Source organism: Plutella xylostella, chromosome 8 (assembly GCF_932276165.1).
Source record: "Plutella xylostella chromosome 8, ilPluXylo3.1, whole genome shotgun sequence".
Taxonomy (NCBI): domain Eukaryota; kingdom Metazoa; phylum Arthropoda; class Insecta; order Lepidoptera; family Plutellidae; genus Plutella; species Plutella xylostella.
In genome coordinates this window covers 9,010,317-9,027,488 of record NC_063988.1, presented here as the reverse complement: position 1 = coordinate 9,027,488, position 17,172 = coordinate 9,010,317, and the positions used below count along the sequence as shown (strand labels likewise).

General features: G+C 40.8%; 2 protein-coding genes across 4 annotated transcripts in view; one reads left to right on the top strand and one right to left on the bottom strand.

Moving 5' to 3' along the window:
• Positions 1-307: 307 nt before the first annotated feature.
• LOC105388296 (general transcription factor IIH subunit 2) lies at positions 308-5,816 on the top strand. Its single transcript, XM_048622432.1, has 9 exons — positions 308-402; positions 579-780; positions 944-1,083; positions 1,449-1,611; positions 3,481-3,579; positions 3,925-4,085; positions 4,536-4,667; positions 5,111-5,219; positions 5,574-5,816. Exons 1-9 carry the CDS (start codon positions 341-343, stop codon positions 5,700-5,702), a joined length of 1,197 nt encoding a protein of 398 aa, XP_048478389.1. The 5' UTR covers positions 308-340; the 3' UTR covers positions 5,703-5,816.
• LOC105397786 (facilitated trehalose transporter Tret1) overlaps positions 5,786-17,172 on the bottom strand; it is a 25,399-nt gene continuing 14,012 nt past the window's right edge. For all 3 annotated transcript variants that reach the window (XM_048622431.1, XM_038114932.2, XM_048622430.1), the window contains 3 exons: positions 10,117-10,383; positions 8,123-8,344; positions 5,786-7,190 (listed from right to left, as the gene is read on the bottom strand). In XM_048622431.1, the coding sequence (XP_048478388.1) occupies positions 6,657-7,190; positions 8,123-8,344; positions 10,117-10,383 (1,023 nt within the window). In that variant the 3' untranslated portion in view covers positions 5,786-6,656. The remainder of the gene's footprint in view (positions 7,191-8,122; positions 8,345-10,116; positions 10,384-17,172) is intronic.

The window sequence follows — 17,172 nt, the reverse complement described above, 5'->3', positions numbered from 1 at the left end:
CGTTTCAATCATTCAATAGCGAACGTCATAGAATGTGCTATCTCTTTCTTACATAGCGGAGCTTCATTATTTTATCCTTCTCTAAACCTTTAATCATTCACTTGTTTGCTACTCAATTATTCATTCATTCATGTCAGAGTGACAGACCAGACAATATCACGATAGTGACAGTGACAGTTAATTTTCTTGTGTTGAGTAAAACAACAAGTCAACAGTGTTGACTTGTTGTTTTGTGTATTGCTATATCTTTCTTATTTTATAGCTGCTGTATAATTTCTCCCTATTTTAAAAATAAGTGTACAATTACTATTTACTTTATATATACAGGTAAGCAACCATCATGGCAGACGATGAGCAAGATCCTAAAGAATACCGGTGGGAGACTGGTTACGAGAAAACTTGGTAAGTTTCATATTTCTCTGTAATTATAATTCATTTTCCATCGTTACAATTTTTTCCTATTCTATTGAGTTATCCCTCATCAGGGATTACATTTGACTTTACTAACCTTAGCTCATAAAATCTATAACAGAAAAAAATTAAGGTTATAAATTGTTTCCTCAAAATAATGACTACAGGGAGGCAATCAAAGAAGACAAGGATGGTCTGGTGGCGGGCCTGGTGGCGGAGTTCGCTCAGAAGGCGGCGCGCAAGGCGGCGACCCCCCGGCGCGGGCCCATCCGTCTCGGCATGATGCGGCATCTGATTGTTGCCATAGATTGCTCCGAAGCTATGAGCTTACAGGACCTGAAGCCTACGAGATTCTTGTGCACTATCAAGGTGAGTGTCACTGTACTTCCTTGGTGTTTATAAATAATTACAGGATCTTACATGGGATATAGATAGATCTATACTACTTGTAACATTTTCTATAGTAGAATAAAACACTCGAAATAATGTCTTATAGCTTAATGGATTAATGATCCAATTGATCTTATTTCAGATGCTAGAAAAGTTTGTAGAAGAATTCTTTGATCAGAATCCCCTCAGCCAACTGGGGATCATAGCAATGAAGAACAAGAGAGCTGAGAGGATCACAGAACTGTCTGGAAATATACGGAAACACTTAAAAGCAGTTCAGAGGTAAGCATCATATTTTGTAAATAAAATCTGATATGGGTTCTTATTCTTACTATTTGGGTGACAAACACAAGAGTATGACTAAGGTTTGTCACCATGGTGAAAGGATTAACCAGTCAGATTAGCTGTCAATTACTGACTGCCCAGGGAATAAGATATGATATGTTAGTTGAGAAAGCTCCCTTCATTGGCCAAATTGGATTAACCATATAATTGCACCCTCAGAACAAAAGAAGCTGATAAGTATATCTCATTTACTTTTTATCAAAAAAGTCCCCTTGGGAAATATCTTTTTAGACAAAGTGAAGATTGCAGGAAAAGCTACATATTCTTACATAAATTTTCATCACAATCTTCTCTCCCCACAGCTTATCCAACATACCCCTAACGGGCGAGCCATCACTCCAGAACGCGCTGGAGCTGGCGGGGCGCGCGCTGCGCCCGCTGCCGGGGCACGCCTCGCGCGAGCTGCTGCTGCTGTTCGCCGCGCTCACCACCTGCGACCCGGGCGACATCGCCGCCACTATACAGGTCAGTGTACAACATATGTGACATGGTCGCCACTATACAGGTCAGTGTACTATGTGAAGCTACTATACATGCTGCCGGGGCACGCCTCGCGCGAGCTGCTGCTGCTGTTCGCCGCGCTCACCAGCTGCGACCCGGGTGACATCGCCGCCACTATACAGGTCAGTGTACGCAGTGGAGCTACTATACAGGTGAGTGTGAACCGGGCGACATCGCCGCCACTATACAGGTCAGTGTACGCAGTGGAGCTACTGTACAGGTAAGTGTGACCCGGGCGACATCGCCGCCACTATACAGGTCAGTGTACGCAGTGGAGCTACTGTACAGGTAAGTGTGACCCGGCGACATCGCCGCCACTATACAGGTCAGTGTACGCAGTGGAGCTACTGTACAGGTGAGTGTGACCCGGGCGACATCGCCGCCACTATACAGGTCAGTGTACGCAGTGGAGCTACTGTACAGGTAAGTGTGACCCGGGCGACATCGCCGCCACTATACAGGTCAGTGTACGCAGTGGAGCTACTGTACAGGTGAGTGTGACCCGGGCGACATCGCCGCCACTATACAGGTCAGTGTACGCAGTGGAGCTACTGTACAGGTAAGTGTGACCCGGGCGACATCGCCGCCACTATACAGGTCAGTGTACGCAGTGGAGCTACTGTACAGGTAAGTGTGACCCGGGCGACATCGCCGCCACTATACAGGTCAGTGTACGCAGTGGAGCTACTGTACAGGTGAGTGTGACCCGGGCGACATCGCCGCCACTATACAGGTCAGTGTACGCAGTGGAGCTACTGTACAGGTAAGTGTGACCCGGGCGACATCGCCGCCACTATACAGGTCAGTGTACGCAGTGGAGCTACTGTACAGGTAAGTGTGACCCGGGCGACATCGCCGCCACTATACAGGTCAGTGTACGCAGTGGAGCTACTGTACAGGTGAGTGTGACCCGGGCGACATCGCCGCCACTATACAGGTCAGTGTACGCAGTGGAGCTACTGTACAGGTGAGTGTGACCCGGGCGACATCGCCGCCACTATACAGGTCAGTGTACGCAGTGGAGCTACTGTACAGGTAAGTGTGACCCGGGCGACATTGCCGCCACTATACAGGTCAGTGTACGCAGTGGAGCTACTGTACAGGTGAGTGTGACCCGGGCGACATCGCCGCCACTATACAGGTCAGTGTACGCAGTGGAGCTACTGTACAGGTGAGTGTGACCCGGGCGACATCGCCGCCACTATACAGGTCAGTGTACGCAGTGGAGCTACTGTACAGGTGAGTGTGACCCGGGCGACATCGCCGCCACTATACAGGTCAGTGTACGCAGTGGAGCTACTGTACAGGTAAGTGTGACCCGGGCGACATCGCCGCCACTATACAGGTCAGTGTACGCAGTGGAGCTACTGTACAGGTAAGTGTGACCCGGGCGACATCGCCGCCACTATACAGGTCAGTGTACGCAGTGGAGCTACTGTACAGGTGAGTCTACAACATAGTATACCTCAGTCACTATACAGGTCAGTCTACAACATATCCCTACCAAGGGCTATCCATCACTATTCAGGTGAGTGTGCCTGTTGCAAAGTGGTAGGTATATAGGTATATGTAGGTATATGTCTGGTGCATCCTGGACAGTCAGGTTTTGACGCTACTAATCTGATTGGCAATCCCATCACCACGGACGGCAACCCATGTCTTCCATAGATGTATGTACCAAGAGTTTTATATAAGTATCTCAAATGGGGAAGCAACGCTGCAGTAAGAAAAAAACCAGGGCAGGAGACATCTTACCATCGTTTCCTGATCCATGATCAATTCCATATGAATTTACCATTTCGCAACAATAACAAACACATTCTTTCTTTGCAGGGTCTCAAGACTGACGGTATCCGGTGCTCAGTGATTGGTCTAGCAGCTGAAGTGAGAATATGTAAGAAATTGTGTCAAGACACTGGCGGAGATTATGGGGTAAGCACGCGTGATTGTGTGGGTTGATCTATGCCTCTTTTTTATTGATTTGTTCGTGTGTTTTAAAATAAATAAAAGAAACACAAAAACTAGAAAGAAATATGTACAGAAAGGAAATCATCTATGTATCTAAACCAAAGTGCAGGCACTTTTTAGGACCCATTAGAAAGTGAGCATTGGTGCGCGCTATGCCGCACTCGTTGCCTGACCCAACATACTTCTCCTCGGTGCTTTCGTTGCATTAAAGGTGGTGTAATCCCAGTGGTTTTCAAAATAACATCCATATAATGAGTTGGCCATTGTCGGCGGCCGATAAAAACTTTCAATAATTTATATTCCTCACAGGTAGTACTAGACGACGTCCACTACCGCTCGCTCCTACTAGCCAGTACTCAGCCGCCGCCGCGCGCGCGCTCGCTGGACGCGGGGCTGGTGAAGATGGGGTTCCCGCACTCGGCCCCCGCCGCGCCGGGCAGCGCCGACCCGCCCGTCACTGTCTGCATGTGGTATGTAGTGGGGCTTTAGTACCCTCGCTGTAGATAGGTTATTATAGGGGATTCTAACCGTATAGTCTATAAGGGATTTGTAGGGTCGTTAGCAAATATAGAGCCTGTATACAAAACTGCGAATTGACGCTATTTCACGCTCTCTCCTATGACACATCTGCAAGTGCGGGGAAACTAACCTACTAACCGTATCGTCTATCGGGGATTCATGGTTCGTTAGCTATGATAGAGTCTGTAGACAACACTGCAAATAGACGCGATGCGGGGTCTAACTCAAAACTTGACGTGACTCTCTTCCCTATGGAACACCTGCGAGTGGGAGGAAGTGACGGCGCATCGCAGTTTTTTGTCAGTCTATCTATAGCTCTGCTTGCTTATCTTATACAACTCATATAATTTTTAGGCATGGTTGAACGAAGTGCTATACTAAATATGTATTTTTGTCCACAGCCACCTAGAAGAGGGCGAGGGCATCTGCGGCGACGGGCACTTCTGCCCGCAGTGCCGCAGCAAGTACTGCTCGCTGCCGGCGCAGTGCCGCACCTGCGGCCTCACGCTGGCCTCCGCGCCGCACCTGGCCAGGTCACTATACACTCCGCGCCGCACCTAGTCACTAGTCACTTCTGCCCGCAGTGCCGCAGCAAGTAGTGCCGCACCTGGCCAGCTACAGTGCGAATCACGAAACATGGCCAAACAAGGCAATGTCAGGTCCCTTTGTGGAAGGCGCGGGTGGAAAGGTTCAAAACCGCGTGACGCCATAGAAAAAAGAAACCGACTGACTGTAATGGCTGTGTGGTAACTTATTGATTACGACTGTGATTTTAGCCCAAGCAGCTGATTGACCTGACATAAACCCTGCAGCTAAGTGTTTGATTCTTACTATTTTCGGAATATAAACGGCAGCGTTCACTTTAGCCTAGCCCAAAATAAATGCATTTCATCAAACAACCTGTTACTTATTAACCCAGCCCAAAATTAATAAATTCTATCAAATCACCTGTTGATAATTTACCATTCTATTCCAGATCATACCATCACCTGTTCCCGGTGGAGTCGTATGAGGAGATGCCGTACACGGGGCAGGCGCCGCACTGCTTCGGCTGTTTACGAGCCTTTACTGACACTGATAAACAGGTAACCACTACACCGCATGCCTAGAATCAACATCACCATCAGTCCGTAATAGAAGAAATTAAGTTCATGAGCCCGTAATCATCTACTGCCTAATATAGACCTCTTCTAAAAACGCTACAATGCTCCTCGACCTTCAATTTTAAAAGGAATCTTCATTATTTACCCCATCGGACTCATTCTAATTTGCCCTATTCATATGTCTGTCAATAGTCTTTCCTGCTCAAACTTAAGTAACTAGCCACCATTTTCATATTGTTTCCTTATCTTTGTCTTCACGTTATAAAAACACAATTACATTTCATTAGCCCGACTTTAGTACTTCATGTTATAAATAACATCAAACTGTCTCTACAGATTCACAAATGCTCCCGTTGCTTGGAGCACTACTGCTGGGAGTGTGAGATGGTGGTCTCGACCACACTGCACGTGTGTCCCGGCTGCGCCTCCCGCCCACACCTCTACCAGAGATTACCCGACTCGTGAGAACCATGAGTGTAATATGTGTAAGATAAGATTTAACGAGTGATGAGATATGAGTGTAATAAGTGCGAAAATGAAAAACTTTGTAAGTTGTCATTAAAAATATTTATTATTTTATTATTCACTTATCATTATCACATTTTAAAAATAATCTACGTATACAAAAATTACGTTGCCCTTACTAGCTAGTCACGTAAAATTGTCTGTCGAAGAAGCACCTACGTTTATTTATTTATTTATTAATGGTCGTTAAACATCACAGTTGAGGAATCTCCAGTTGCAATAAATATTCGAAAACAAACACAGTTTAAGGCAAGTTTCCAGCACATTCGCATGGTACAACACTTATTATATATTTTTATATTTCAATACGCAAAACGGCAGGCTGATTTATTATTTGTCTTTTTCGTTTTAGTACATACATAATACATAACATCCATTATAATATACATGTATATTTTAAAACATTATAACAATATAAATATAATATGTATTAATATACATTTATAGTGCACATTACTCAGTGCAAACATGTTTACAATCACAGTTACATAAATTCAAGTAAAAATTTAAATGCATTCTATAAAAGTTTCTATAATATGTGAGATACAAGTCAAATATTTCTACTCTAACCACTGGTCGTATCATATTTGAGAAGAGAAACATTACGAGCCGATTTAAGCAATAAAACTTAGATTTAGAGCTGCCTAAATGCTGCCTGCGATGATCGCATATAAAAATACATTTAACGGAGCATATATATTATGATGAGGAAGAATATATTATTAAGTTGCATAGAAAAATTCAAGTTAAGACAGCGCTAAAGCTAAGTCAACTGTTTCAGAATCGGCCACATTAATTTGTACCTGAATACGATCACACTGCATTTAAGTACCTACTCTACCACATGGTCACTCAATACATTCAAAACCAAACACAAAACCTTCCATCTCCCTCTCACACATTCTGCCCGTCACTATTCTTCTTCCTCGTCACCCAGAAGTAGTTAGGCTTCTGGTAATACTGCTCAATTTGCAACAACGACCGTCCCTTCGTCTCTGGAAGCATCAAGAACAATACCAGAGTAGCCAAACACGCGCCTGTACCAAACACCCCAAAGGTCCCACTTATACCTATCGCGTTCTTCATCGTCGGATACGCTTTAGTGAATCCAAACAGCACAGCATTAAACAAACAGAAGATATATCCGCCGCATAAACCCCTAACCCTTGTGGGTAGTAGCTCTCCAACCATTAAACCAGGTAACAAGAAAAAACCTAGGGTATTAAACCCTACATACGACAGTACTAACACCGACGCTAATACCCCTCCATCTTGTCCTCGGGAGAGCATATAGGCTAGGGCTAGAGTGGACACGGCGGTGCCGACACCTGAGACAAGGACTAGGCCTCGTCGAGACACTCGCAGTAGCAGGATGCAGGCTAAGACGGTGGTGGCGAGACGCACGCCCGCTGTCGCGTTTGCTGCCATCTGTGAAGGAAATTGGGGTTAGGTAAGTAACTTGAACTATGCGTAGAAGACATAGGTTCTTTTGGGGCGCGGGTGGAATGTGTCAAAAATAAGCAATGGTATTGGTTGGCTAGGTGCTTATCATTCGTTCGCTGCTATTTTGTTCTTCTTATTGACCCCAAGTAAATAATTGTGAAGTGTGATTGAAAGTCTCATGTATTTATGCAGATGGAAGACAAAAGACATTCACCTGCTGCTAATTGGTCTTGGGTATGATTTCTCATACGCACTTTTGATAAATATTTTCTTGATAAAGATAATTTTACAAATAATCGATAATCATCATTATTTACAGCTAGATTAGATATAAACGATGATTGCAAATTAGATACAACTCAAGTGGATATTGTGGCACGGGACGTCATAACATACAAGTTTGTTGATTAGATTGACTAGTATGATTACATAGATAACAGCGATAAATATCACTTGATGAAACGAAGAAGTTCCATTGTATGAAGGCCAGTGCTAATTTGAACAACAAACAAATTAATTGCCAACTAGTAATTGAAGGTCAGAAACTCAAATGGACAATTTATTTCTTTGATTACTTTTCCATCTCTGCACAGACATACAGATACACAATATGATATATTGCCGCGCATCCTATGATTTGTATTTCACATGTAAACACTGACTCTACATATAGATACGTATATATTTTACTCTATGTAGGTACCACGTAGCTAACTTGACCAACACACAGACTGAGCAACTTTTAGGCACTCTTGAAGGCGCGGGTGGAATGTTAAAACTTAGCATTCGTCTTTAATAAATGCAACATTCCCAGAAGTCAGCCACTTTCGTCGAGTTCACGGATACTATCGGTGTTTTAGTTCAGTTCCTACGTTGATTCCATCCGTCGTACTTTCTACTTCTTCAAATCTACTAACCTGAGAATCAATAGCACCGCCCGTATCCTTGACAATATCGACAGCGTAGAAGATGACGATATAACTTCCAGACAGGATCTGCAGCATGTTGAAAGCATTTATCAACATCAGCGGTTTGAGCACCGGCGCCCGAATCACGGTCGCGAAGAAAGGGACGGTCTCCTCGCCTCGTGCCTTCTCTTTCTCTCGCGCTGAGATCAGCTCGTGGAGCTCACGTTGTGCCTGGAAGGGACAAGTGTAATGTTTGTCGTTATAGGTTTGATTTAGGTGTAAAAAATGGCGATGGCTCAGTTACCTACCTAGGTATAATATTATGGTACCTCTATTTAAGTACAATAGATGGGTAGGATACCATGTATTTACAGATAATAAGACGTTAATGTAACAAAAACAGGTTTATTCTTATATTTTAAACTTTGAATCCTGACGTAGTGTTATATAGGGTTCCGCTCATCTGGCATAATCTTTATTGACCAAAACTCATTTCGCATAACTCGTATGGTCTAAACTTTTTTGGCCGAACCATCACTTTGCCAAGACTTATGTGGCATAAGGCTCGTTTCGTCTAAAACTCTTTAGGCACAATCTTTAAACACCTAAGTTTCGTTTGCTCAAATTTATGTTCGTCTATAACTATGTATAATCCTATTTCTCCTAATTTTATCTTAATAAATAATACTTTAAGTATGTAGTTAATGTACAAATTGTGGTATTTTTCTTCTACATCCCGAAAATCACGTATTGTATGATCAAAAAATCGAAAGTTAACGACCAATATAATTATTACAAACCCCATGAGATCGAAACCTAAAAATAGGTGCGACGACGAGCAAAGCGAGGAGGAGCGTGTTAGGTGCACATGTTCATCAAAACCAAAGCGGAGCGCAGCGAAGCGGAGCGGAGCATTTTCCAAACAGCGGAAACAATACAAGGCACCAGTTTGCGCTATGTAGGGAGACGCTCCGTCAAAGTTAAAGCCAAACGAATATTACTTTGTATAAACCTATGCCATAGCATTATAAGGCTATTCAAGATTTGGCCATACCATTATTAGGCTAAACAATGTTATGCGAAATAACTCTTTACTAAACGAGATTTATGCCATACGATTTTCGGCGTAACGAGACTTTGACCAAACGTTACTATGCAATACGAGATTAGGCAAAAAAATCTTATGCCAAAAAAGGTAGAACCGTTATATATCATCATCAATCCATACGACATAATATCCATATTATTTTTTATTTATTTATTTATTTGATACTTTATTGCACAAATATGAAATATAAGTGTACAAATATTATATTCGTGTAAGTAATACATAATAATTTTGTAGCTACATAGACTTGCTTACATTATATCTACAGTTATCTAATGGAAAGACAGTCAATTGAGGCAATTGCCCACAAGTGTTTGACATCATTAAACATAACGCCATACTGTTATTTATAATGGACGGGGTGGTGCACTCAACAATTAAACCCTAGATTGCATAGATAGGGGCTACCAATACTGTAGTTAAAGTAATTGGAATTGATATCAATTTAATAGAATCTGAATGCATCACGGATCATGTTTCTAAGCAGTAAAAAATATGCAGCCTTTTGTCCAGACTCAAGTTTTTTGCAGGCAGACTTTTTCTTTGATCCAAAAGAGGCAAGTAAAAACTGGGAGCATGATGATAAAAACGTTTGAGATTTGAGAGCGCCGCACCTTTGTGGGTACTGCAAAACTACCGCTTTGTGTTTGTAAAAGGTAAGTGGTACTTACAGCAAAAAGTGCAGACGATCAAGACGTCAAATAATAATAAGCTCTATCAAATCCCATCCCAGGTAGAACAAATACCTCAGTAATATCAGTCTATTTTCGGGTCTTGGATGTGACCGAGAGACGGTATTACATCTCCGGCTACACAAAATCGCTCCATTACAGTCCGTAACCGAAGCGTTATCAATTATTAATTAATTCAAAAAAGTCAAGGTAAATAAACTCACAATGTCGGGGTCACCACGAAGCCTCGCCATCGCAGCCATAGCCTCATGGAACCTCCCCCGGCGCGCAAGCCAAGTTGGACTCTCGGGAGAGAAGCATAAGGCTGCAAATGCCAGCATAGGCAGCACCGTACATAGGTACGAAACGATCCGCCACGGCAAAACACCCCCCAATGCGTAGACATAAAGGACTCCCAATGAGTACGCCACAAAAGGAGTCCCGATTAGAAGACCACGTATTCTTGGCTCAGCTATTTCACCGAGATACACCTGCAAATAATAAAGACTTTTAAAAATCAATCAATCAAATCACCTGCAAATAAAAAAAATAACCTGTTAGACCTAGAATATTTAATAGTAACCACAAGTTGATCGTTTCGATTATGAAGACACTAGTATTAAGTCTAGCACCGATAAAACGTAAAATTCGGTGTTCGACTTGATAAATATGCAGAAAGAAAACAAATTCATATGCCTACCGGCAAAATCTAAATCAAAAATTGTATTATAGTATGTTCATGAGTGTTTTTTTTTTAAATTGAAAGACTACGTAACTCTATCCCCTACATAGCAGGTCCTAATAGTGCAACCACGGTGACAAACTCTAATTCAGTTCTAGTCTAGTATTTGTCACCGACACGCTAAGTCAGTTGCCGGCAGTGGCGGATTTACCAATAGGCCAAAAAGGCCAGTGCCTAGGGCGGCAGATTTAGAGGGGCGGCAAATTTAGATTTTTTTTTATTTTACAGTTTTTTTTTAAATATAAATTTACGTGTACACAATCTACATATAAATAAACGCACTGTCATATAATCAGTATGTACCTATATTCTTTGAATTTAGTGGCAACTGTGGCTGCTGAATCATGGTCAGAAGGGCTAGCACGGAGCGCATTTAAGTCGTGACAAAAGTTCTACGTCATCGCGCTCGCTCTTGAGGCTGCGCGATGTGAGTAAGCGCAATGCATAACTTATGTGACGTCTTAAATATGCGCCCCGTGCTAGTACCCAAGATTGTCGCTTTTTCATGCTGCTACAGGTTTTTTTTGTAAACTCGACACAACGCTGGCCTAAATAAATGAGTGAAATCGGGAAAGGCAAAACCCGGAATAGAGTGAATTTGAGACGTTGGTCAGCCAGAAATGAAGCATGTAATAGTTAAAGAGATTCTAGGCATGCAGATATTCTTTGAAATCAATCAAAGATGTTATTACTGAAAAGCCTGTAACGCGACAAGAAGCGGCGGGAATGCTTTCGAATTTGGAGAAACTGGAAACGGCTGTAATGGTAGTTGTGTGGAATTTTGTCATATCTAATAAGTACTTACATCAGTGATATTTTTGGACCAAACAGTCACTTGAGTCTACCAAGAATTCGCAGTTTGAAGCTTAATATTTCGTTAACCAGTCACTGAATAAAAAATGGTTTCAGAAGACCTCTGATATTTTTGAATGACCAATACAATACCTTACACCAACGACAAAAATCATCACCATTTTACACTTGTCCAAAATTAATAATGCACATGCAGATCTTCATACCCGAATCATTAAATCGTAAGAGCCTTAAAAAAACACTTGCATTTTGCACCTTGTTCGAAAGAAATAGGAGTCAATATCATGTGTCACATAATCGAAAACAATCGATCTGTCAAAGATTTCTATGCGCATTATCATTTTTTTTCCATATTTTTTGTAAACTTACAAATTCACCCAAGTACCAGTTTGTCGAGGCCGTACATTTGTACAAGGTGGATCAAAAGAAGTCATCCTATGTTGATTGGCTCTAATTGTTTTTCTAAATGAAAAACTTTGATTCTTTTTTTAGGGTTCCGTAGCCAAAATGGCAAAAACGGAACCCTTATAGTTTCGTCATGTCCGTCTGTCCGTCTGTCCGTCTGTCACAGCCGATTTACTCGGAAACTATAAGTACTACAGTGATGAAATTTGATGGGAATATGTGTTGTATGAACCGCTACAAAAATATGACACTAAATAGTAAAAAAAAGAATTGGGGGTGGGGCCCCCCATACATGTAACTGAGGGATGAAATTTTTTTTTTCGATGTACATACCCGTGTGGGGTATCAATGGAAAGGTCTTTTAAAATGATATAAAGTTTTCTAAAAAACATTTTTCTTAAAGTGAACGGTTTTTGAGATATCAGCTCTCAAAGTCGTAAAAAGTATGTCCCCCCCCCTCTATTTTTATAACTACGGGGTATAAAATTCTAAAAAAAATAGAGGTGATGCATGCTAATTAACTCTTTCAACGATTTTTGGTTTGATCAAAGTATCTCTTATAGTTTTTGAGATAGGTTGATTTAAGCTACGGAACCCTTTGTGCGCGAGCCCGACTCGCACTTGGCCGGTTTTTTTAGTGGGTAACTTTGGTTTATTTGAACCTTTAAAATTTTATTGGTAAAGTCTAGAAGATAATACGGGCCTACGGGCTCCTTTTATGACATTTCTCATCAATTCAGCGAGAACTTCGGGCGAGAGATTCTCGCACTCGTGTCGAGTGTTGACCTTAAGGGCTTCCAGAGACACGGGCTTATTCACATAAACACGGGACTTCAAAAAACATCCACAAAAACGGTCTGAGACGGTTAAATCGGGCGATATTGCAGGGAAAAATGACAGATAAAACGAAAAAAAAAGGCAACCCGAAAACTGAATATACACAATTATTTGGCGTTTTTGGGAAGTATATCACTCCATGGCTTCTCAACTTGTATTCTGCATTTGTCTGGTCCACCAATATCAAAACAAATTTGAAATTGGCGGCCATTTTTATTAAATGAGAGCAACTTCCAATAGGGTGATTATTTTTGGCCCACCTTGTAACTATATCTTTGCGAAATGTCAGCTTGATATTTTTACCTGTTTCTGGGAAAAAGGGTGGTGACAGACAGGCAAATAGACAGACAGACGGACAACAAAGTGATTCTTTCGAAGGGTTCCTTTTTTTCCTTTTGAGGTACGGAACTTTAAAAAAGATTTGATGAAACATTTGAAGTTGGTGACAGATAGACATAGAAATATCATTAAGTTCAAAATCATAGTAATAACGGGATTAAACTAACGAATTGAATATCAGAAGTCAGTAGAGGCGGCAAAAATTGGTTGCCGGTGAACAGTTTACCTACTGGGCACGCAGCCTTACATGTATTTTGGTGAGAGAGTGTGGGTACCTACATAAATATTGACATTCCAACTACAAGTACCTATATGCACATACATACATAGTTGATTAATTTCATTGCTGTGATGACGCGAGTCGATTGGCGACTTCGGTCTACGATCAGCTAAATTATACAAACATCGCATTGCTATTGCTACTCAGTTTACACAAACATTCCCATTATTCAGTCGGCCTATAAAACAACCAATTGGGTGGATTTCAACAAGCCCTAAAAAATCTTCATTTCCGTGGACTTTTTTATCTTAAGGTTTTTTATATTAGAAAAACGCTTTTATTAAAGTTTTTGTTAATGTTAGTGTTCTTACTAAATGGGTAGCAGATAAGTTAAAAACTGAATGAGATACGGATGATTAAAAATTTCGTGCCACGGCGATGAAACATGCGTTCACGGCAATGAAACAAGCGTCCACGGCAATGAAACAAAGGCCCACGGCAATGAAACAAACTTCCACGGCAATGAAAGAACTGTATACAATGGAAATGAAAGAATCAATCCACTGCAATTTTTAAAAAATACTGTGTTGGAAACGCAAACTTATACAGGTATGTATGGCAGAAATATTTGGATAGATATTGGAACGAAAGAAAGAACGACAGTATGTATAAAAAATAAGAATATAGTATGAAATTCTCTAAGTAGCATTGTGGGGTCCGTATTGCGACGTATAAAACAAAATGTTTCATTTCACACTAAAAATGTCCACAACATATGATAAACCTTACCTATAACATCTATATTTTCATAAGGTATAATATCCAATTCGTATACTGTTAATTTTATGTAAAATTCATAAAATATACTATAATATGACATAATCTGTGCTGAATTACACAACACCGGCAAAACACCTAGCACCAAAATATAAAGATAGGTGCGGTTAGGTGCAAATGTTGGTCAGCTAAGCGTCTCCCTACATAGCGCCAATAATAATAACGCAGTCAAAACTCCTTGCACCAAAACCTAAACATGTGCACTTAACCGCTCCTCCTCGCTTTTCTCGTCATCGCACCTATCTTTAGGTTGTGGTGCTAGAGGTTTTGATGGTGTTGTGTAATTTAACAGATTATGTGATATGATAGAATATTTTATGAACTTTATGCTAAATCATAGTATATTTTAATTGGTATGAATTGTACATGTAATCATCATCAGCCTATAATCATCCAATGCTGGACATAGGCCTCTCCCAAGGAGCGCCACAACACTCGGTCCTCGGTCTTCTGAATCCAGCCACTACCACAAATACAATATAAACATAGCTGTCCAAATATGCAAGCTTAGGCAGGTAGCCGCCTAAGCTTGCATATTTGGACAGCTATGTTGGTAACCTTAGTCCTCTGACGTATAACCTCTTTTCTGATACCATCCATTAGAGAAACCCCAAGCATAGCTCTCTCCATAGGACGCTGAGTGACTTTAAATCGGTGGACCAGTCCCAACATCAGTGTCCACGTATATGCACCATATGTCATAACTGGCAGGGCGCAATGGTTGAAGACTGTTGGATGCGCCTTTCAGCCTTCTTGTTGAAGTTGCTTCTGCCTAGCCGAATAGTCTGCCTCAGGTAGTCATATTATTGCACAACTTCGATAGTTGTCTCACGAACGATCACCGGCTCCGGTTTTATGTGAACATTATACATGACTTTTGTCTTGCCCAAGTTCATACGGAGGACTACACGGTGCAAGCAGCATTAAGGCCACTTAGCATCCAGCTGAGTTCCTGCAGAGACATTTTGTTCTATTATATTCTATTCTACTATCTTTGGGAGGTGTAAGTACCTGCACCTGGCTCTCTCGAATGGGACCTTTGTGCAATGTGCATATCCCCAAGGTATAAGCTGCCTTTCTAAGCTTGGACTATTTCCCACCACGCTGGTCAACAGCGGGTTGGTGGGTTCATTTGTTCTGCTAAATCTATAGGTAGATATGCAGGATTCTTCACGATGTTTTCCTTCGCCGTAAGAGTGATGGTATACATTGTATTTAAATTCAAAAGAACACATTGGTACATGTCAGTGCCGGAATTCGCAGCCGCATCATTGGCGTGGGAAGCGGGCGCTTACCCGACTGAGCTACCACCGATCTTATTTATACAGAACGTTCATTATAATTATGTTGTGATTGTTATTATTAATGTAATATTATATATTTCGTTTTTATACATCGCGATACGCACCCGTTTTAACGCACTGCAAAAAGAGGTAATTTTACTAGTCCTGTATGTAATGTCAGTGATCGGTATTACCTGTATTACAGTTAAATTAAAAGATGGTAAAGATATGTTACTTTGCCTTATCATACATACCACGGCGATGAAAACATAAGTCACGGAAATGAATAACCTGGCCACGGAAATGAATAACCTAACCACGGCAATGAATACAAATTATTTAACAAGACATGGCAATGAATTTTTTTTCATTGCCGTGGCTTTTTTTTCATTGCCATAGCAAATATTGGCCACGGAAGCCACGGAAATGAAAGCATGGCGATGAAAACCAAGGCATTAAATATAAATAACTAAAAAAGTATTAACTATTCGAAGAAATAAACACTTTATAAGGTAAATATTTTCAAAAAGCTTTCTTTTGAATGGTTATTCTAGAAGACAAACTTAATTTTATAGAAGTTATATCTATCCACGGCAATGAAAGAAAAATTGTCCAGTCCCCAAAAATTTTACTGATTTTCACTATTGCGCAAAAACGCGGGCACCGATGAACCTCCTGCCACGTCTAGCAGTTAGGCGACACTTGTAAGAAACGATTAGCGCACTCAGAGGGGCACCCAAGTTCATAGGTAAAACAATATCCTTGATCATGTTTAGAACACGGCGATGAACATAAGTTCTGGGACACATGAATTTTCACTTACCGTTCGTTATATTCTTTATATATTTCAATAAATGTATTCCGTGACAATACTTTAACTATTAATGTATCAAATGAAACTAAGTTTAACTATCAATACTCAATATTTTTTCATCAATGAAGAATAATACAAAACGTGGTTACGTGGGGACAGACACGGCAATGAAAGATTTGGAGGTTTAATATTTTATTTAAAAATATCCATTAATCCTATTAATACAATATTTAGTGCTACACATAGATAACTATTTTACTTAACCGGAAAAAAATATTAGAAAATTATAACTTGGTTTTTTAGTATCGATTTCATTGATGCCACGCAATTTTTGGCCGCGGGAAATTCACCCAATTGACTTTCAACGTTTCTTGTTCATCATTGATTGATGCACAAAGTACACTTCTGAAAACTTTTGCGGTATAAGTGGAAATATACCACAATACGACACAAGTTTAGGTCGTATTAGCTTATGATATGGTTACTTTTTGAGTAGCAGCGAAAACTGCATCGGAAGCCGATATTTGATCCTAATTTCTTGAGTGGAATTGTTGTCATGCGAATAATTAATGTTGTTGCCATCCGCACGGTGACAAAGAGTTTGTATGAATGTATGAGTTGTATGATGACCCAGCTTGTTTACACTAGTGTGCTAATACAGCATTCCACTTTGGATTTCTTTGTCGCATTTATAATAATATTATGTGTAGGAATGGGAAGTTTTCTGCAATTATTAAAGGTGGCGGCCTTAAGGTGGCATATTCTCATTTCGCCTGTTTTTATACCTACCAACGCATAAAAAGTCCCATATGGTTACAATATAACATTAATGACTACATTGCTGAATAGATCTAACCGGATGTGTATTTGCCTCTTTAAATTGTACAACTTGCATTAATGTTCTTACGTATCTAACTAGGCAAAAAGTCACTTAAAATAGAACATGATGCAATGAAATTATAGGTAAGTTTTACCTACTATGTTTTGTAC